The 23,264-nt window shown below is 36.2% G+C and overlaps 1 protein-coding gene across 2 annotated transcripts in view; it reads left to right on the top strand.

Moving 5' to 3' along the window:
* The window catches only part of LOC136024746 (zinc finger protein 845-like), a 37,584-nt gene continuing 14,320 nt past the window's right edge, over positions 1-23,264 (top strand). Inside the window, exons 1-3 of one of the 2 annotated variants that reach the window (XM_065700191.1) lie at positions 1-97; positions 11,411-11,526; positions 14,289-14,408. In XM_065700191.1, coding sequence (XP_065556263.1) covers positions 11,445-11,526; positions 14,289-14,408 — 202 coding nt within the window. In that variant the 5' untranslated portion in view covers positions 1-97; positions 11,411-11,444. Of the gene's footprint in view, positions 98-179; positions 201-11,410; positions 11,527-14,288; positions 14,409-23,264 lie in introns of those variants that run through there. The other variant, XM_065700192.1, reaches the window with a different exon arrangement.

The raw sequence follows: 23,264 nt of genomic DNA, 5'->3' as shown, positions 1-23,264 counted from the left end.
TCAAAACATGAGCATGCGTAATGAAGATCTGAGCAATAAAATCTAATAAGCTGTTAAAACTTATGTTATAAGTCAGATCTGACTTGTAACATTTAAAAGTAATTTACACAGGTTTTTTAAAGAACACTATTGGTATTGTGTAGCCTGGTATATTCCCTCTTCTGTAGGAAACAAAAGAGCAAGATAGGGTAAAATTCTAGGTAATTGACTTCTTGCTATTTCAGGGTAAAATTCTAGTTAAGAATTTTTGCTATCTCGGAGGGGGTTTAGGTTAGGAAAATAAAACTTTCAGGAATGGGTCTACAGGCTAAAGTATGTCCTGGAAGGTATTTTAAAGTACCCACCTCCACTCCTTCTCCCTCTCAAGAGCCCTGAAATATGCCTACATGACAGGTCTATACCTATTGAAATTTTGAAACAACTACAATTTACCTTAATTTTCAGTTACTAGTTGCTTTTTCTTTGCCTCTAGTTCTGAAAATGCAATTCCTGTTATTTGAGTAGAAATTTGAGCCATATCAATGTTTTTTTTTTCAAAATTTAGGAAATGTATTTGCACATCTTTAAAACCTTATAAAATGGAATTGAACAAATTATGAAGCTGAAAACAATTTTGTTGTACTTCAATTAAGCAGAAGATCTATTTTGTAAGGTTTCACTTTTATAACACCTATTTTTAAAGGTCAGGGCCCTCTAAAGGGAGAAGGAGTAGAGGTAGTTGCTTCTAAATACCTTCCCAGGACATACTTTAGTCTGTAGATACATCCCTGTAAGTTTCATTTTCCTAACCTAAACCCTTGCCAAGATGGCAAGAAGTCAATTAACTAGAATTTCACCAAAGTATGTACTGGGAAGGTATTTTAAAGTACCCACCTCCACCCCTTCTCCCTCTAGAGGGCTCTGAAATTTGCCCACATGACAGGTCTAGCCTATATTTATTTAAGTTTTGACAAAACAACATTTTACTTTAATTTTCAGTTACTAGTTGCTTCTGTCTGCCTTTACTTCTGAAAATGCAATTCCTGTTATTTGAGTAGAATTTTGAGCCATATCAAAGTTTTTTTTCAAAATTTAGGAAATGTATTTGCATATCTTTAAAACTGTATAAAATGGGATTGAGCAAAGTTATGAAGCTGAGAACAATTTTGTTATACTTCAATTAAGCAGAAGATCTATCTTGCAAGGTTTCAGTTTTATAATACACATATTTCAGGGCCCTCTAGAGGGAGAAGGAGTGGAGGTAGGTACTTGAAAATACCTTCCCAGGACATACTGTAGCCTGTTGACCCATCCCTGAAAGTTTCATTTTCCTAACCTAAACCCTTTCTTGTTACTAGTTGCTTGTTCACTGCCTTTAGTTCTGAAAAAGTAATTCCTGTTATTTGAGTAGAATTTTGAGCCATATCAATGTTATTTTTTTAATTTAGGAAATGTAGGCTATTTGCATATCTTTAAAACCTTATAAAATAGGATTGAGCAAAGTTATGAATCTGAAAACAGTTTTACTACTACTACTACTAATAACTCACTGCAGCACCAAGCCGCCTGAGGCCAACACAGCTACGCACGCTCCTCCTCCAACCTAATCTATTTAAAGCCTCCCTCTTTACACCCTCCCAGGAAGTTCCCATTTCCTTTAAATCCTTATTTATGACATCCTCCCAACCCAGACAAGGACGACCTGCTTTCCGTGTAGCCCCAGATGGTTGGCCAAAAAGGACAATCTTCGGTAATCTGTCATCCTTCATCCGTAGAACGTGGCCTAGCCATCTCAACCTTTCTTTCATTATAGCCCCAGAAAGTGGGATTGAACCACACTTTTCGTACAGCCTACTGTTTGAAATACGGTCAGTCAGCTGGGTACCCAGAACAATCCGTAGGCAATTTCTCTGGAAAACATCTAGTAAATTTTCATCTGCTTTTCGGAGTGTCCATGCTTCAGAGCCATATTTGACCACTGTCATCACTGTAGCTTCCAATATTCTAATCTTGGTTTGTAGGCTTATCTTTCTATTCTTCCAAACTTTTTTTAACTGTGAAAAAACACCCTGAGCTTTAGCTATTCTACTTTTAACATCTTCACTGCTCCCACCATCTTTACTAATAATACTACCAAGGTAACTGAAGCTCCCAACCTGATCAATCTTTTCGTTACCTAAGGTCACCTGTTCATCTTCACTTATTCCTAACCTTAGTGACTTAGTCTTCTTAACATTAATTTTCAAGCCTATTTTAGCACCTTGAACTCGTAAAACCTCTAAAAATTCATTCATTTTGCTCACACTTTCATCTAATATGCTTAAATCATCAGCATAATCTAAGTCCAGGAGCGTTCTTCCTCCCCATTTGATTCCATGGTCTCCAATTGCCTTTCCTGTGCTCCTTAAGACGAAGTCCATCAAAATGATCCATATAAAGGGGGATAGAACACAACCCTGCTTAACTCCTGATTTAATACAAAACCAGTTGCTAACCTCATTTCCTACCTTAACTGCAGCAGTATTATTCTCGTACATAGCGCAAATCACTTTAATGTATTTTTCTGGTATACCATATAACGATAAGACCTTTGTTAACGCTGTTCTATCAACAGAATCGAAAGCTTGCTCATAATCGATAAAACTAAGGACCAAAGGTGTTTGACAACGAAGGGACTTCTCAATTATTAACCTAAGAGTGAAAACATGGTCGACACATCCTCTACCTTTTCTAAAACTGCATTGTTCTTCCCTTAAAACTTTGTCTACAGCATGTCTCAGTCTAAAAAGTATCATATTACTCAGTAATTTGCTACCTACAGAGACCAGACTAATGCCTCGATAATTCCAACATTCACTCTTGTCACCTTTCTTATACAGTGGTTTAATTAAGGTTTTCCTAAAATCATTGGGTACTTCCCCTTTTTCAAAAATCATGTTCATAATCTTCAGTAGCTTATTCCTAACCTCAGAGCCACCATATTTAAGAAACTCATTAATCATACTATCAGCACCTGGGGCCTTATTATTTTTTAATCCTTCTAGTACTGTCGCTAATTCTTCCTCACTAAACAAATCTTCCTTCACATCCAAGGTATCACAACAGTTTTGTTGTACTTCAATTAAGCAGAAGATCTATTTTGCAAGGTTTCACTTTTATAATACACATATTTTTAAAGGTCATCAAAGGTCAGGGCCCTCTAGAGTAAGAAGGAGTGGAGGTAGGTACTTGAAAATACTTCCCCAGGACATACTGTAGACCCATCCTTGAAAGTTCCATTTTCCTAATCTAAACCCTTTCCAAGATAGCAAGAAGTCAATTAACTAGAATTTTACCAGGCTCTTTTGTTTATCTTGGAGAGTAGTTGGGGTATGAAGCTATCATAAATAAATCCAGAACTCCAGTGATCCAATGGGGAGATATTTTGAAGTAGGATACTAGCTATCACCCCTTCTCCACTGTAAAGGACACTGGTTAAATTTTCTGATTAACTCACTAATGAGATAGCTAAGCAATAGATATGTCTTTATAATCAGAATTTTACTCTTAATCCAAATATAACATTCATTTCTATTGGTAATGAACTTTAGCCTACCTTGCCCTCCCCCCTAATGTGCAAATATTATCTAGCCTGTATATCTGATGAAGCTACAATTTTAGCCTCAAGCTCCAGTTTTACTTAGTAAACTTTCACTATTTTGACAAACTGTTTAGGCCTAATCAATTTAAAGAAATGAATTACTTACAAAAAATTCAGTGTATGGCCTAGGAGTTTATGCTTGGCTAATTAGGGTACATATTTGCACATTAGTAGGGGGGGGGGGGATAAATTATTCTCAATACAAATGAATGTTAAATTTAGACTCAGAATACAGGCTAGCCTAGATTCTAAAAGCAGACTGGCCTATAGCAATACAAGAGTTGTGTCTCTTTTTTGGCTGTCACATTAGTAAGTTATTTGAAAAGTTACTGGGACACTAACCTCTTACAATCTATCTGTCATAAAAGTAAAACCTTAAGATATAGGCCTAGATTATGCCTACTACTCAAATATTGCAGAAGGACAATATTTAGAGCCTCATACCTTTGCTCAATCCTAATCTGAATTGTCATAGGCTGCCAGATCTTAAGATTTCAATATCTATTTCTTAAATTTAGGGAAAGAGATAAGATAATTTTATTTTCAAAAGACTATCACAAGCTCTATAAAGCTGAATTTGCGTTACATGTCAGTAAAACTTTAAAAAAAAAAAAAAAAAAAAAAAAAAAAAAAAAAAAAAAAAAAAAAAATGGGTACATTAAGTTAAACACTTAAAATTAAAAAGAAATTAAAAAAAGCAAACTCATCAAAGATAAAGGGCAAATCAGTAAACTTAACAATAAAATTTTAAAAACATTGCAGTAAATCAAAAATAAAAATGGCAATAGAAGAAAAGGGGAATTTGGCAAGTACATAATCATGAATTATTATTAAGGTCTTCCAGAATAAAGAGGATAAAACTTTTACAAAACCTCTCTGTAACAGCATGGATTGGAGAGTAAGTTGGGATTGCTAAGGAGGCTGACCAGGGGAGTTGCAGTCTAATGGGACTATGAAAACCAGGGAGTAAGTCCTCAGTATGGGGACTGGAAATGACTGATTTAGCAAAAAGCAGGCAAATTTTCCCCCCTTTCTTTTAAGGTGGTAATGCATGCAACTTTAAGGAGGAAGGAGTATGAAATTTTGCCTTCTTTTAAAATGATGCCCTGCAATTTGCTAAGCCAAAACCTGGGATCATAATGAAACAGAAGGAGAAGACTGGTATAAGGGGCTAGTAAAGAGACATTTTAGAATTTCCCTGGCAGACCAGAAAGCACTAGCCATCATTGTGATCTTGGGTTCAGTTGTGGTGCAGTTGCTGCATTCTATAAAAAGCTGTACTCAAAGTTTGATTTCCATGTTTATGGATCAAACAGGCTTATTGAATGTTCAATGGAAATGCACAAAGGTTCTGAGCCTTACAAGGGTCAAGCACCTAGTAGCAACTAAATCACATGAAAGAGGGAAAGTAGTGAAAATAGTCATAAATATCAATGCAATTGGGAGTTTTATTCCCTATACCTTATCTTTGGATAGCCATACTTTGTGGAAAGGCTCCACCAGGAACAAAGGCTGCTGCTAGTGAAAAGTCCAGAAATGTATGGATAACAACACAACTATTTCTTGGCTACTTTGACCACTTCAAAGGGCATGTGCCATGCTCCCCCAAGCAACCAGATGTTCTGCTAATGGAAAACCAGGATAGTCACATGAGCTAAAACTTTATTCTGCTGCAAAGGAAATGGGTTTGCAAACTCTTATATTCCCTCCACACACGTCAAATAAGCTGTAGCCCCTTGATGTAACCATCTATTCACTCTTAGAAAGTTATGTTTACCAAGTTATTGAAAAGTGGCTTAGAAACCATTCTGGAAGACCAGTCACATAATACAAAATCTCCAAATTTCTTGGGGCTGCTTTCCTAAAAGCTTTCATGCCATCAAACATTATAAGTGCTTTTCTAAATTTGAAATTCATTCCTTTAATCCAGATGTTTGGCAAAAATCTGACTTTCTGCCATCTTTGACTCCTATCAGCAATCCCAGCAGTCAGATGTCTGCATTGGAGGGTGAAAGTGAACAGCAGAGTTGTGCAGGTGAAGAGAGCAGTTAATCAGGAAGGTAGCCAGTGCCTGGAACTTAGAAGGCTGATAGTTCTGTTGTGTACTTTCAAGTCAGATACTTCCTTTTTCTGAATATCAAGTTGACATTCAGAAGAAAAAGGGTCAGTTAAAAAATTTGACTGCAACTCCTCTTAAAGATACCGTTTTTGAAGCATAAAGACAAAGAGATCTCAAGAGAAGAAAGAATAAGCAAAGGAAAATAAAAAGACCACAAAAGGAATGCAAACACAGAAAAAGGAGCTTGTGGAGGTTACTTTACATTTTATGACAGTAGTAGTAATGCTGTTTCTGTTGATCTCTGTGATGACATCAATGATTCATTACATCTGAGTGAACCAAAAGAGGCTATAAGAGAACCTATTAAGGAGAGCCTGGTGATTTTGTGCTAGTTCTATATGCTACTAAGAGAAGTTTGAAGTATTATACTTGTGAAGTCTTGGCGATTGAAATGGCAGGATATAATAGGAACTTTCTGAAACAAAAGCTCCTTACTTGGAAGTTCATATTTCCAGAAACAAAGGACAAGGCCTTCATGATACATGTGACATTGCCTTATACCTGCCAAAACCTAATCTGAGTGGCAGCACAGGATGTGCTGTGAAAGCCTTGACCTTTGATGTTGAACTTTCACAGTATTCTGCTGAGTGAATGATGTTAAAAGCTTCTGCTCATAATATTTATTGTAATTGAAGCAGATTATAGGTTTTTAATACATAATTTTTGGTAAAAAGAGCTCTGTGTCCCATAATATCCTCCAGGATGTGCCAAAGTACCTAGGAGTCTGGGTACTCTGACAAAAGAAGGGGGTTAGGAAAATTTTTGGTACCAAAAAGTTTATCAAGGGAATAATCTGCAAAAAATCTGGGAGGAAGCCAATCAGTTTCATTTAAGCAAATAGCAAAATCAAGTAATTTGGCCAAAGCTTTCTCAAGGTATCTGTCATAAACTTGAATGTATCCCAGGGTACCCGTATCTCCCCTATGAAGTAATTTGCTCCCAACTACTGTCAAGCTAATGCCTCTATAAATTTCACACTCACTCTTACCACCTTCATTATAGATGGGTTTCATTAGTGTTTTCCTAAAATTCCTGGTGACTTCCTCTTTTTTCATAGATCATATTGGTAATTTTCAATAATTTATTCCTAGTTTCATAACCACCATGATAAAAAAAAAACTCATTTACCAAATTATCACCACATAGAGCCTTGTGTTTTTTAATCCCTTTAGTACTGTTACTAATTCCTGCTCGGAAAATGATTCTTCCTTCACATCCAAAGTGTCTCAAACTTCTTCAACCTTTTCTACATCTTTTCCTATAACTATATCATGGTTTAGCACATTCTCAAAATGTTTTACCCACTTCTCTTTAATTCTTTCCTTATTGCTAGTTGTGGCCCCATTCCTATCTTTAACTGGAGCAAGTCCAGATAGACTTTTCACTTTCAGTTTCTTGACATGTCAGTACCATTTTTTATTGTTATGCCATTGGGCTGTATCTTCCAGGTCTTCAACAATTTTATCTGTTGCTGTCATTTCAAATTTAAGAGAGAAAATGGGTTTAATTAATCAATCAGTAAACAAAACACAACAAAAACATTAATTAAATAATTTCTAAATGTTTCACCTCCACATCCAGGAGCCTTTATCAACAAGGAAATAAAGAGAGAAAACAAAAATAAATTTCAATCATTAAACAGTTCGATTTCAAACAAATCAGTATTTTTTTTTTGCCAGTCTGACTTTAAAGAGGAGAAACATCAGTTTTACTAGTGACACATGGTTGTTGGTAATTAGGCAGACAATTACAGCCTTTGCAGTTCTGGAACTGTTTAAAATATCTCATTTGCCAATCTGACCTTAAAGAGGAGACATATTGTTGTGCTAGTGACATATGGATGTCAGTGATTAGGCAGACATTTACAGCTTTTGGAGTTCTGGAATTGTCTAGAATATCTCATTTCCCAATTTGACTTTAAAGAGGAGAAATATCTGTTGTGCTAGTGACATATGGTTGTTGGTAATTAGGCAGACAATTACAGCCTTTCCAGTTCCGGAACTGTTTAAAATATCTCATTTGCCAATCTGACCTTAAAGAGGAGAAATATCTGCTGTACTAGTGACATATGGTTGTTGGTAATTAGGCAGACAATTACAGCTTTTGCAGTTCTGGAATTGTCTAGAATATCTCATTTCCCAATTTGACTTTAAAGAGGAGAAATATCTGTTGTGCTAGTGACATATGGTTGTTGGTAATTAGGCAGACAATTACAGCCTTTACAGTTCCGGAACTGTTTAAAATATCTCATTTGCCAATCTGACCTTAAAGAGGAGACATATTTGTTGTGCTAGTACATATGGATGTCAGTGATTAGGCAGACATTTACAGCTTTTGGAGTTCTGGAATTGTCTAGAATATCTCATTTCCCAATTTCACTTTAAAGAGGAGAAATATCTGTTGTGCTAGTGACATATGGTTGTTGGTAATTAGGCAGACAATTACAGCCTTTACAGTTCCGGAACTGTTTAAAATATCTCATTTGCCAATCTGACCTTAAAGAGGAGACATATTTGTTGTGCTAGTGACATATGGATGTCAGTGATTAGGCAGACATTTACAGCTTTTGGAGTTCTGGAATTGTCTAGAATATCTCATTTCCCAATTTCACTTTAAAGAGGAGAAATATCTTTTGTGCTGGTGACATATGGTTGTTAGTAATTAGGCAGACAACTACAGCCTTTGCAGTTCTGGAACTGTTTAAAATATATCATTTGCCAATCTGACCTTAAGGAGGAGAAATATCTGTTGTGCTAGTGACACATGGTTGTTGTTGATTAGGCAGACATTTACAGCTTTGGCAGTTCTGGAATTTTCTAGAATATCTCATTTCCCGATTTGACTTTAAGGAGGAGAATTATCAGTTTAACTAGTGATATATGGTTGTCAGTGATTAGGCAGACATTTACAGCTTTTGCAGTTCTGGAATTGTCTAGAACATCTTGTTTCCCAATTTGACCTTAAGGAGGAGAAATATCTGTTGTGCTAGTAGCATATGGTTGTTGGTGATTTGACACACTTACAGCTTTTGTATTTCTGGAATTGTTTAGAAATCCTCATTTGCCAATCTGACTTTAAAGAGGAGAAATAAATGTTGTACTAGTGACATATGGTTCTTGGTGATAAGAAGACAATTACAGTCTTCTGTAATTGTTTAATTCTGTAATTAATTGTTTTCTGTAATCTATTAATTGTTTAGAATATCTCATTTGCCAATCTGACTTCAAAGATGAGAAATATCTGTTGTACTAGTGATTTATGGTTGTCAGTGATTAGGCAGACAAATACAGTTTTGCCGTTTTAGAATTGTTTTATTTATTTGTTTGTCTTTTTTTTCTTTTTATCGTGTTGCATTGCTGTGTTGTTGTTTTTTTTAATAATATTATTCAATTCTTGTTTTCTCTCCTTTTTTCTTCCCTGGTGATAAAGGCTCCCAGATGTGGGTTGAAATATTTGGAAATTTTTCATCAATTTTTTTTGTGTTTAGTTTTTAGCACGTTTTGCTCACTCCTAGATTAATTAAACCTGTTTTTCTCTCTTAAATTTAAACGGAAATGTAGGGTGGTCTAAGAAATTATCTGCCTTTATTTCACACTCTTATTTCAGTTTTTAATTCATTCCCCATTACTTTTATTTTTGTATGAAATATTTCATGTGCAAACCTCTCCTCCTTTCCATAAAATGAGTCTTTATTATTCTGTTATCATTATCTTCCAAAAATAAACAAGACTTAGCAGCTTCCTCATTCATCATGAGCCCTACTTCCTGCCAATGCACCCTATCCTTCCTGCCTAAGTAAGCGACCCCTGAAACATGTAGGCCTACTCCTTAAATTCGTAATAAGTCCAGTCCAAAGCATCTGGATTTGTCAATCAATATGATAGCTGTTTTCTAATGTTGTAACATGCAAAATTGCAATTTTCTTATTCTTTAAATAATTCTAATTATTATGGCCTCAGGGAAAGCAATGGTCTCAGAACCAGTCCTGGATAGAGACTAGCACATCTTCTCAAGTCTACACAAAGTACTTATACTGGCTTAGAACTGGACAAGAAGAAATCTCTAGTTTTGGTTAGTCCACAGTTTTGGTTAGTAAAAACTTGTGAAAGGTCCGGTCTGATGCCATGCAAGTAGGATTTCCCTGTCAGGGAAAGGGACAGAGAAAGGAGCTTATAACAGCAGAGGACCCAAACCATCCCACAGCATCAGAATAGTTCCAACCATTTATACCCAGCCTACTCTTGTCAGGACAACTACCTGTAAAGCATAAAAATGTTGGATACAGCTCTTAGGCATAACAGTAATAAAAATGTGAAAGGAAATGGAACTTAATTTTATCTTCTCTGGTATCAAAGTATTTTGTTTTTAATGATTGCTCATGCAGCATCAACAAAGTACATAATGATATAGAAAAAATGAACCAATCAAATTTTATTTTAGTTTATTTGTTTGATAAATAACCATCATAAACAATAGAACTATACTGTTCTTTTTCACTACTCTTACAATTACAAGAAATTGGTGATTATAGGGACCAAATGTAAGGTTTCTATGGACATTTGATAAATTTGTACCATATTTTTACCTTAATATTTTTTCAATCTTTTGGTGGGTCAAGAACAAAAGCAATAAGAACCTGAAATAATAAGGATAAATGCTTGTGATGCTTTTGTAGCAACTGTGGCATGCAAGCATTCTTCCCCAGCATGACTACGTTTTTTCTCCTAGTAGATATTCTTTTTCAAACAATGCCCAGTGGATAAGTTAATAATTCTAACTTTTTATTTGACAAATGAAACCAAGAAAGGAAATAATAAATGAAAAGAAAAAAAAGAAAAAAACAAGGATTTTGTCAGCCAGTAGCAATGTATGACTATGTTTATTGTTTTTGTCCTTTTTCCCCCATGTATGACTGTGTTATTGTTTGTTAGGATGTATCTACTGGTGCTAACCTAGTTAACCTAGTGTTAACCTGTGTAGAAGCTCCCCTGTAAAAATAGTAATTATTGCCTAGTTTCTTATTTGAAAATTGATGTCATGTGTGAAGGAAAGTACGTAACCTGGTTCACAAAATAGACCAGTAAAAGTAAAAAATAATCAACATCCTCATTATAGGCTTTTATCAAACTGTTTTGGCAAAAGCTTATGTTACTTCACTGGTTTTGTGGGACTTTTTGTTATCTATTTTTACTTGTAATTTTCACTAATTTCATAGGAGGGTGGGATTGATTCAGGGTTAGGTTTTGCTAAAATTGTATGGTTTGTGATATTTCCTGAAGTTCCTATATTTTGGGTGCATATCACTGTTCTGATGAATTAGACCCTTTTCTTCCCTAAAAATAAATTTATGTAGCTCTTCTTGCTTTGGCTCACCAAAAATTGGTATCTGTGAAATAGCTCTATTCGTATGCTTTTGTAACAACAAAAAATAGGTGCTACCATCCATTTTTGGCTTTTTCTTCTTTTTTTCATGGCCTGAGAGAAGGGAAATAAAGAAAATATATGCATGCAATTTTAGAAGTGACCATACAGATAGAAAATAGGATTAAATTTTAAAAGCAAACACAAATGTGGATAATATAGATAGAATGTATAGTAAATAGCATAAAATATAGATAATAGAAAAAAATATAGAAATACAAGGAAATTGTAAGAATATAGTTTCTTTTCAGGTGTTTTCTCCTTTTTGTGATCATCTCAATAGAAATGGGGGGAAGAGCAGTGAATGTTTCTAGTTTTTTTGGGAAAGAAGAAGATCCAAAAGAATTAGACCAGCCTGATAATGATGGTAATTACTCTTTTTCTTTAGCCATCCTGTGCTCTAGCTTTAAATAAAATTGAAATGATTGTAGCTCTAAATAATGTTGAAATGATTGTACCCCTAGCTGAAAAAAGGCTTTATTTCTTTATTTTCAATATTGGACTAAAAGTAAGTAAGTAAGACCCTTAAGGTCCAAACCGGCGGTGCTGATCTCCGTTTCATGGCTCTTCAGCCAGGAAGTGCCATGGGGGGCTGGGGGCCAACCATCCTGTGTTTTTGCACACCCTTCCTGCTTACCTTCCCCAGATTTCTTCAGGTACCCATTTAGAGCTGGGTTGACTCTGGCTGAGCTTACACAGCCATGCCACTGACCCCTGTCCCAAACTAAATAACTGGTCACAACTGGGGTTGAACCCATGCCCCTTGGACATAGAATTCCCACGCTAGCACGCCAACCACTCAGCCAGGACGGCAATATTAGACTGTTAACAAAATGGTGTTTATTTATTATAAATTTTGACTTGTAATTGATTTCTTGTTTCAATTGAGACTAATGTATTTACATTAGCTTAATAACAATTTCCTTCATAATTACAACAGTGAATCTATTGGAAATAATTTAAATTATTTAACATCACAGTTTAGGTTTTTAAAAATAAACCTTGGTATAATAATTGCACCATTACTGGTATTAAAGTCTTCAAACCTGGGAGGGGTATTAGAGGATTCTGCTGAGACTGAACATGAGACACGTGGGACTCCATTTTTAGTTAATGGACCGATCTATTTGGAAAAGTGGTCATATTGAAAGTAGCACTAACATTGACAGCAAAATCTTATCCAAAATTGAAACAGTTTTATCGTTTTTGAGTTGCAAAAAGTTTAAGGATTTATCCATGAATGTAGCATCAAATGACACTTTATTGTGATAACACCTAATATGAACTTAGTAAGTCTTTACATGAATATTTTCGTTTGTTGGTTTAATCTACATTTTTTTTAGTTATGCTTGGATTCAGACTGGCTAGTCATGGTTTAATCCAGAGTTCATGTGTTCCTTTAAGATGGCAAAGTAGGTTGTTAAAATTATTGACTTACAAGGAAATTAGCCTAGGAATAGAGATCACACTTATTTGTAGCAATCACAGTAGAATGGAAAATTTGGGAACCTTACCTTAGATCCTCTGGTGCCATTGGTGGTGCTTCGGGTATTGATACAGCCTTTCCACTCGTCGAGTTTGCAGCCAGATGATATCTGATGATTTTAAATGTTTATAATCCAGGAATATTTTTTGCCTTATAAGTAAGGTGTATCAAGAAAACCACGTTTTCCAATGGACGAGTTTGCTGTAATTGCGATGCATTAGGAAAACTGTTCAAAAAAAGAGTAGAGTAGGAAAGTAACACCTAATTTGGAAGAATCAAAGGAAAGATGCAGGAAACTTAGAAAGAAAAGAATAGCGGTTATTAAAACATTGTATTTTTTTTGGGAGGGGGTGTTTAATAGAAAGTAAATGCATGAGAAATTCAAAGATAATATTAATTTACGTTTTGGATTTTGGTTAGCAAATGGTGGCCATTTTACTACCCATTTTAATCTAATTAAAGCTCTGCGTTATATGACATATTACCTTCTCTGTTCGTCCTATAATAATAAAATAAAGGCCAAACTCTTTAGAAATATAGGCTATGAAATCTAGTAAAGGTTAGAATAAGTATACACTTAAAACTAATTATGTGAGTCGAAATACTCCTTCAAAGGTAGGAGAAATCACTTAAGAAAAGTAGATTTTAAAAGAATTGTTTATAAAAGAAGGCAAATAATTATGCATTTTTTTTTATCTAGCCGGTATAGTTGGGTCTCTGAATTCTCAGTTTAAATATGTGGAATTTCATCCATTTCTTTTTCTTTCAAACATCTACTAATGAAATGTTAAAAAAAAAAAGTGGAAAGTCACACCACTTGGAATTAACCACGGAAACGGACTGCAACTACAACATCACTTAGACTTCCTCACCGTCTCACTACTAACCAGTCACAAAATATAGTAATGTTAATGTACAAGGGCAAATTACTTATATTTTTGTAAATTTGTCCATAAAATTGTATAAACTGCTATATATATACCGCTGAGGAGTTTATACTTATTTTGGTACCGTACATTATATCTTATCATATTTCCACGATTAGTTGTCTATAAATCAAAGTTTTTACTGGACAATTCTCTTACTTAATGCTAAATCTGGGCCGAATTTGAAATTTTTATTTTTGTGCTCAGCAGACGTATCGAAATTTAAACGTTTGAATTGAAAATCTGAAAATTTCAAGAATTATAAAAAAAAAATCAGTTAAAAATCTACTTCAGCTGGAAACCCTGGGAATTGAAATCACCAATCTATACCTATCAAATACAAAAATAACAAACACATAATATTTTTTAAGCAGTGTTTTGACTCATATACTTAGTCTGATAAGCATACCTACATGTATCTTTATTAGAGCTCGTATTTTTTTGACGATTTTGATCTTTATTTGAGTTTTTTAGGGTGAATAGTAGAGGAAATACCAACGAAGAGCTAGTGTGTAACCTGAAGTTAGTGTGAACCCTAGTGTGTAACCCTAACGAAAACTGAACCTTAAGCTTAAATTAAAAATATGAAGAACTTGTAACAGTGAGTAAGCCAATGGTTTTATCAGCTAGAATTTTTTTTTATTTATATTTTATATTATTTATCTTTTATATTTTATTTTATTTATCTTTTATTTTAATGTTTTGCTTTAATTTTAGATGTGAACGGAATGGATGATTCGGATGATGACAACGTTGAAAATTTTTCTGATTTGGATTCTCTACGCTATTTGAAAGCAGAGATGATTGAAGGAGATGTTGAATCTGTTAAAATTGAAGGTAACGAAATAATCTGTCAGTAGAGAAAAGCGGTAGTAGAAGAACTGTGACTGTCTTATTGTTTTTACAACTCTTAGAAAAGGCCACCACAATAGGGGCAGGGGGGACTCATCAGAAATTGGTGTGCTAAAGTTAAGGAAACATATTCATTCTCTGGCAGATAGATATTCACATAAAAAAGAAGAAACATTAATGCTAAAGAAGAAAAGAAAAGAAATATTAAAGAAGAATACTAAAAAACAAGAAAAGACTATCTTAATGTCTAATGTAAATGAATCCTAAGTTAAAATCGCTCCAGTGTTCACAGTTCACAGAAGTTAGCTAAGTCTCTTAATTAGAATAAAACTTAACAAAATAAATACATCTATATAATACATAGAAAACAAAGTCTTTCAACTAAATCTTCTAGCCTGCCATAAACTTGCAAAGGCAAGTTGTCTTAGGGGTGTGCCAGGAATAGAAAATAAAAATACTGGTTATAAGCACAGATTAATTGTACTAAAGTTAATTGTGCTACAAATACTGATTGCATATATATATATATATATTTATATATATATATATATATATACATATATATATATATATATATATATATATATAAAATATATATATATATATATATATACATATATATATATATATATATATATATATATATATATATATATATATATATATATATATATATATATATATATATATATATATATATATATACTAGCTGTTGGGGTGGCGCTTCGCGCTTCACTTCGCCACCTATCTATCCACTTCGCCACTAACACCTAGTTGGTGGGGGCGCTTCGCGCCCCCCCCCCTAAGCCCCCCCCCCCCAAGCCCCCCCCCCCCCCCGCGCACGTAAGTCGTTACGCGCCATATTAGTTACGCGCCATTGTAGTTGTGTCCCTGTGTCCCACCTGTGAATAGATATATATATATATATATATATATATATATATATATATATATATATATATATATATATATATATATATATATATATATATATATATGTTTTTAACTGCGTAGAACTTGCGAATATACAACATTCTTCGCTGTCCCATTGTCTGTGGATATGAATAGACTAGCTGTTGGGGTGGCGCTTCGCGCCACCCCAACAGGCGTCCCCGTTGTTGTTGTTTCCCTGTGTCCCGGTCGTCATTTGTGTCCCGGTGTCCCAGTCTGTAATTTCTCTTTGAGTGTCGCGGTCGTCATTTATATTCCCTGTGTCCCGGTCGTCATTTTTGTCCCGGTCGTCATTTGTGTTCCGATTTCTCGGTCTGTAAATTCTCTTTGAGTGTCCTGGTCATCATTTATATTCCCTGTGTCCCGGTCGTCATTTGTGTCCTGGTGCTTTGTTGATGGTGATTGCTAAATTCCTTGTGTCCCGCTCGCTTTCTCTTTGAGTGTCCCGGTCGTCATTTATATTTTCTATGATTGCCCTTGAGCTTTGTTGATGGTGATTCCTAATCGAACATTCCCTGTGTCCCCGTCGTCATTTATATATCCCCCTGTACCCCCCGTCGTCCCCGTTGTAGTTGTTTCCCTGTGTCCCGGTCGTCATTTGTGTCCCGGTGTCCCAGTCTGTAATTTCTCTATGAGTGTCGCGGTCGTCATTTATATTCCCTGTGTCCCGGTGTCCCGGTCGTCATTTTTGTCCCGGCCGTCATTTGTGTTCCGGTGTCCCGGTCTGTAATTTCTCTTTGAGTGTCCTGGTCGTCATTTTTATTCCCTGTGTCCCGGTCGTCATTTGTGTTCCAGTGCTTTGTTGATGGTGATTGCTAATCGAACATTCCTTGTGTCCTGGTCGCTTTTTCTTTGAGTGTCCTGGTCGTCATTTGTGTTCCGGTGTCCCGGTCTGTAATTTCTCTTTGAGTGTCCTGGTCGTCATTTATATTCCCTGTGTCCCGGTCGTCATTTGTTTCCCGGTGCTTTGTTGATGGTGTTTGCTAATCGAACATTCCTTGTGTCCCGGTCGCTTTCTCTTTGAGTGTCCCGGTCGTCATTTATATTCCCTATGTCCCGGTCGTCATTTGTGTCCCGATGTCCCGGTCTGTAATTTCGTCAGTCGACAAACATGACGTCAGTCGACAAACACGACGTCAGTCGACACACACACACAGACAACTTATTTTTATGTCGTCATTTTTGTCCCGGTCGTCATTTGTGTCCCGGTGTCCCAGTCTGTAATTTCTCTTTGAGTGTCGCGGTCGTCATTTATATTCCCTGTGTCCCGGTCGTCATTTTTGTCCCGGTCGTCATTTGTGTTCCGGTGTCTCGGTCTGTAATTTCTCTTTGAGTGTCCTGGTCATCATTTATATTCCCTGTGTCCCGGTCGTCATTTGTGTCCTGGTGCTTTGTTGATGGTGATTGCTAAATTCCTTGTGTCCCGCTCGCTTTCTCTTTGAGTGTCCCGGTCGTCATTTATATTTTCTATGATTGCCCTTGAGCTTTGTTGATGGTGATTCCTAATCGAACATTCCCTGTGTCCCCGTCGTCATTTATATATCCCCCTGTACCCCCCGGCGTCCCCGTTGTAGTTGTTTCCCTGTGTCCCGGTCGTCATTTGTGTCCCGGTGTCCCAGTCTGTAATTTCTCTTTGAGTGTCGCGGTCGTCATTTATATTCCCTGTGTCCCGGTGTCCCGGTCGTCATTTTTGTCCCGGCCGTCATTTGTGTTCCGGTGTCCCGGTCTGTAATTTCTCTTTGAGTGTCCTGCTCGTCATTTTTATTCCCTGTGTCCTGGTCGTCATTTGTGTTCCAGTGCTTTGTTGATGGTGATTGCTAATCGAACATTCCTTGTGTCCTGGTCGCTTTTTCTTTGAGTGTCCTGGTCGTCATTTGTGTTCCGGTGTCCCGGTCTGTAATTTCTCTTTGAGTGTCCTGGTCGTCATTTATATTCCCTGTGTCCCGGTCGTCATTTGTTTCCCGGTGCTTTGTTGATGGTGTTTGCTAATCGAACATTCCTTGTGTCCCGGTCGCTTTCTCTTTGAGTGTCCCGGTCGTCATTTATATTCCCTATGTCCCGGTGTCCCGGTCGTCATTTGTGTCCCGATGTCCCGGTCTGTAATTTCGTCAGTCGACAAACATGACGTCAGTCGACAAACATGACGTCAGTCGACACACACACACAGACAACATATTTTTATGTCGTCATTTTTGTCCCGGTCGTCATTTGTGTTCCGGTGTCCCGGTCTGTAATTTCTCTTTGAGTGTCCTGGTCGTCATTTTTATTCCCTGTGTCCTGGTCGTCATTTGTGTTCCAGTGCTTTGTTGATGGTGATTGCTAATCGAACATTCCTTGTGTCCTGGTCGCTTTTTCTTTGAGTGTCCTGGTCGTCATTTGTGTTCCGGTGTCCCGGTCTGTAATTTCTCTTTGAGTGTCCTGGTCGTCATTTATATTCCCTGTGTCCCGGTCGTCATTTGTTTCCCGGTGCTTTGTTGATGGTGTTTGCTAATCGAACATTCCTTGTGTCCCGGTCGCTTTCTCTTTGAGTGTCCCGGTCGTCATTTATATTCCCTATGTCCCGGTGTCCCGGTCGTCATTTGTGTCCCGATGTCCCGGTCTGTAATTTCGTCAGTCGACAAACATGACGTCAGTCGACAAACATGACGTCAGTCGACACACACACACAGACAACTTATTTTTATGTCGTCATTTTTGTCCCGGTCGTCATTTGTGTTCCAGTGTCCCGGTCTGTAATTTCTCTTTGAGTGTCCTGGTCGTCATTTTTATTCCCTGTGTCCCGGTCGTCATTTGTGTTCTGGTGCTTTGTTGATGGTGATTGCTAATCGAACATTCCTTGTGTCCCGGTCGCTTTCTCTTTGAGTGTCCCGGTCGTCCCAGTCTGTAATTTCTCTTTGAGTGTCGCGGTCGTCATTTATATTCCCTGTGTCCCGGTCATCATTTTTGTCCCGGTCGTCATTTGTGTTCCGGTGTCCCGGTCTGTAATTTCTCTTTGAGTGTCCTGGTCGTTATTTATATTCCCTGTGTCCCGGTGCTTTGTTGATGGTGATTGCTAATCGAACATTCCTTGTGACCCGGTCGCTTTCTCTTTGAGTGTCCCGGTCGTCATTTATATTCCCTATGTCCCGGTGTCCCGGTCGTCATTTGTGTCCCGATGTCCCGGTCTGTAATTTCGTCAGTCGACAAACATGACGTCAGTCGACACACAAACATGGCGTCACTCAACACACACACACAGACAGCTTATTTTTATATATATATATAGATAGATTTTCAGGTTTACTGACTCTTGAACATGCAACATATAACTGTCCATGGGAAAAACAATCCGTATTCAGATCTATACCTCATTATTCTAATGATTGCCCTTGAGCTTTGTTGATGGTGATTGCTAATCGAACATTCCCTGTGTCCCTGTCGTCATTTATATATCCCCCTGTGCCCCCTGGCGTCCCCGTTGTAGTTGTGTCCCTTTGTCCCTGTCGTCATTTATATTTCCTGTGTCCCAGTCGTCATTTGTGTCCCGGTGTCCCAGTCTGTAATTTCTCTTTGAGTGTCCCGGTCGTCATTTATATTCCCGGTGTCCCGGTCGTCATTTGTGTCCCGGTCTGGAATTTCTCTTCGAACATTCCCTGTGTCCCGGTCGTCAATTATATATCCCCCCTGTGCCCCCGGCGTCCCCGTTGTAGTTGTGTCCCTGTGTCCCGATCGTGATTTGTTTCCCGGTCGTCATTTATATTCCCTGTGTCCCTGTGTCCCGGTCGTAATTTGTGTCCCAGTATCCCGGTCTGTAATTTCGTCAGTCGACCAACATGACGTCAGACGACAAACAACTTCATGGCGACATACAGCTCAATCCTTATATGATGTCAGTCGACAAACATGACGTCAGTCGACACACAAACATGACGTCAGTCGACAGACACACAGACAACTTATTTTTATATATATAGATATATATATATGGAGTCATGTTCACAACGAAAGAAAAAGATTTCATAGTATCCACTATGCTCCTTCATATACCTCAAACGACAATAAAAGAAAAAAATAATAATATACGTAAATATGACAAATAATAGCTTTGAACTCATAACTAGAATATATTTTTTTCTTGACTTTATTTCTAAATTCTTCAAATCTTTTATGTCATTAATTATCTTTGTATTCTCCTCATGAACCCTTGTGTAGGGTGGTCGCCTTTGAGCTATTTGTTTGATTTATAGTTTTAAATATTCGGCCTATAACAACCTATTAGGACACGACTGCCTGTCCATGGATTATTCTTTGCGGTTAAATGTATATGGCTATTCTGTTTGACCTATGTTATTGGATGGATGAGTGGGGTCAAGACCTCATTCAAGTAGTGGTCTATATTAATTACTAAAGTAGGAAAACAGTCTTCCTTTTTTTCTATCTTTTCTTTTTTATTTTATGTTTTTTATTTTATTTTTTTTTGTGTATGTTTATTTCTGTGTTTGTGCTGTTGCATTGGTGATTTCTTTTTTCATTATAGTTTTCCAAACGACTTACTATTCGGTGAAAAATTTGACTAAAATTAATTAAACACTTTTGTGCTGAAATCTTTTTATGCTTTGTAAGAAACAGAGTCCCCTATTTTTTCAGGGGAGTGCGATAAAAGTGAAGAGTGGATCTGAAAAAAGGAATGGGTCCTTTATCATCCGAATTATAACAGCTTATTGTTCTTAATGTTAGTTTTTACATATTGAAGACACACAAGATGGTTTTCACAAATCATTGAAATGTCTTCCAATTTGTTATATAGGCTCCTGATGAGCCCTTGTGTTGGGTTGTCGCCTCTGAATTATTTGTCTTTTTTATTGTTTTTAATATTTGGTAAATGACAACTTATACTTACTTACGATACGACTGCCTGTCCATGGATTATTCTTTGTGGTTGATTGTGCATGGCTATGCTGTTTGACCTATGTAATTGGATGGATGAGTAGGGTCAAGGCCTCATTCAAGCACTGATCTTTATCAATTACTAAAGTAGGAGAACAGTCTTCCTTTCTCCTTCTGTCTTCGTTTTTCGTTTTTTTATGTTTGGTTGTGTGTTTGTGTTTGTGCTGTTGTATTGGTGATTTCTTTTTTCAGTATAAGTTAAAATGACAAATAATAACTTAAAACTCATACTTAGAATGCATTTTTCCTTTATATTTATGTATTTAGAAATTAAAAAAAAAAAACATTCAAGCACAAAAAATATTTTAAAACCTTGGAAAAAGGTAAAACAAACAGAAACAAAAGCAGATATTGATTAAAACTTGAAATGAACATAAATTACTATGAATAAATAAGTTAAACCTAAAATGAACAGAAATTAAAATGAGTCATGGATTCAAACTTGAAACAAATAGAAATTTCTACAAATAAATGTTGGGCATCCGCCCCCCTTAAAACCTCCAAAGGCTAAGGTGCTATTTGAGCTTTGCTGGGAACGGTTTATATTACAAATCTGTCATAAAGGCAGCAAAAACAGCAACAAAAACATATGCAATTTAAAGTTGATAGTTATGGTTACTGGATCAGTACCAAAGGCTAGCTTAGCCTCAATAACTTGCATTAACACAGAAATAAAGAGTTCCAATAAAATCGGTGAATTTTACAACGTATATATATATTACAGTGAATGCCCGAAATTTTCTCAATATCGACATTCACCGGTGAATATCAACAAAAACATAGTCACTTGGTGATGTCCAAAATGTTTGTTAAATATCCTTATTTCTGACTTTCTCCAGTGAATGTCAACAAAAACATAGTCACTTGGTGATGTCCAAAATGTTTGTTAAATATCCTTATTTCTGACTTTCTCCGGTGAATGTTAACAAAAACATAGAATCACTTGGTGGTGCCCAAAATGTTTGTTAAACATCCTTATTTCTGACTTTCTCCGGTGAATGTCAGCAAAAACATGGTCACTTGGTGATGTCCAAAATGTTTGTTAAATATCCTTATTTCTGACTTTCTCCGGTGAATGTTAACAAAAACATAGTCACTTGGTGATGTCCAAAATGTTTGTTAAATATCCTTATTTCTGACTTTCTCCGGTGAATGTTAACAAAAACATAGAATCACTTGGTGGTGCCCAAAATGTTTGTTAAATATCCTTATTTCTGACTTTCTCCGGTGAATGTCAGCAAAAACATGGTCACTTGGTGATGTCCAAAATGTTTGTTAAATATCCTTATTTCTGACTTTCTCCGGTGAATGTTAACAAAAACATAGAATCACTTGGTGGTGCCCAAAATGTTTGTTAAATATCCTTATTTCTGACTTTCTCCGGTGAATGTTAACAAAAACATAGAATCACTTGGTGGTGCCCAAAATGTTTGTTAAATATCCTTATTACTGACTTTCTCCGGTGAATGTCAGCAAAAACATGGTCACTTGGTGATGTCCAAAATGTTTGTTAAATATCCTTATTTCTGACTTTCTCCGGTGAATGTCAACAAAAACATAGTCACTTGGTGATGTCCAAAATGTTTGTTAAATATCCTTATTTCTGACTTTCTCCGGTGAATGTTAACAAAAACATAGAATCACTTGGTGGTGCCCAAAATGTTTGTTAAATATCCTTATTTCTGACTTTCTCCGGTGAATGTTAACAAAAACATAGAATCACTTGGTGGTGCCCAAAATGTTTGTTAAATATCCTTATTTCTGACTTTCTCTGGTGAATGTCAGCAAAAACATGGTCACTTGGTGATGTCCAAAATGTTTGTTAAATATCCTTATTTCTGACTTTCTCCGGTGAATGTTAACAAAAACATAGTCACTTGGTGATGTCCAAAATATTTGTTAAATGTCCTTATTTCTGACTTTCTTTGGTGAATGTCAACATTCACCTTGTACTAATGGTGAATGTTGAGCGTATCTGAGACTTATATTTTCTTCTCCGTAATTCAGTCGTGATATACTTTTTGTCAATCTTTCTGAGAAAAATGAATTAGAACGTAAAACACACAATACATTTTTAATGGGAAAAGAAAGTAATAGTAATAAAAAAAAATTCATATCGCAAATTTTGTATATGATTTGATTGAATTCTCTACCATTGTCTGACCGCAATATTATAATGTCGAAACGATTAACAAATCGGATCGCAATATTTATACGTCAAAACGTCTTAATCGCCTGTAATCGAAAAGTAGTAGTAGTAGTAGTAGTAGTAATCCAAAAGTACGTTGCAGTTAATTTTAGAAGAAACCACTTCAGAAAGTATTTTAGAGCACTTTTCATGAGAAAAATAAAAACAATTGGCTTCTCGTTTACCCGCAATCAATACATTTAACTTTTCAAAAAAAAAAATATTATCACGATTAACTGCAGAATCTATTCTGTATAAGTCGAGATATCGGAAAAAAAGTTCTTAGCAGACCTGTTCAGCGTGGTTTGTTTTTGTGTTCCTGTCATGTTTGGGAGCAATTTGATTCTAATTGAAGACTCCAAAATAAACATTCATTAAAATCCACATAATTTGGGCTAGCATCTGGACTGTAAAAAAACGACATTAATGTCATACATGACTAAATAAGTCATTTATACTTGTTAAGTCATCATATATGACTTCATACGTGTATGATGTCATTGTAATTCGTCCGTCTAAAGAAACACTAAAAGATGTCCTTGCTTTTAAGGCTTGTCTTTTTATGTTGTCCTTTGGAGTTTTACTTCTATTTCTAATTCCTGTGTGTGGATGATCCCAACCGAAACTTTTCTCTTTTGTCACTGACTATGATTATCTTCGTTTTTTTTCTCTTCTTTACATTTTCTCGTTATTTCGTGCTTAGCCAACATGGTCTGAGAATTTGTAACTATAGGAGTTGAACTTTCATATGTATATATATTCATACATATATATAT

This window comes from Artemia franciscana, chromosome 3, assembly GCF_032884065.1.
Source record: "Artemia franciscana chromosome 3, ASM3288406v1, whole genome shotgun sequence".
Taxonomy (NCBI): domain Eukaryota; kingdom Metazoa; phylum Arthropoda; class Branchiopoda; order Anostraca; family Artemiidae; genus Artemia; species Artemia franciscana.
The sequence above is the reverse complement of the archived record's forward strand: the minus strand, read 5'-3'. Positions and strand labels throughout refer to the sequence as shown.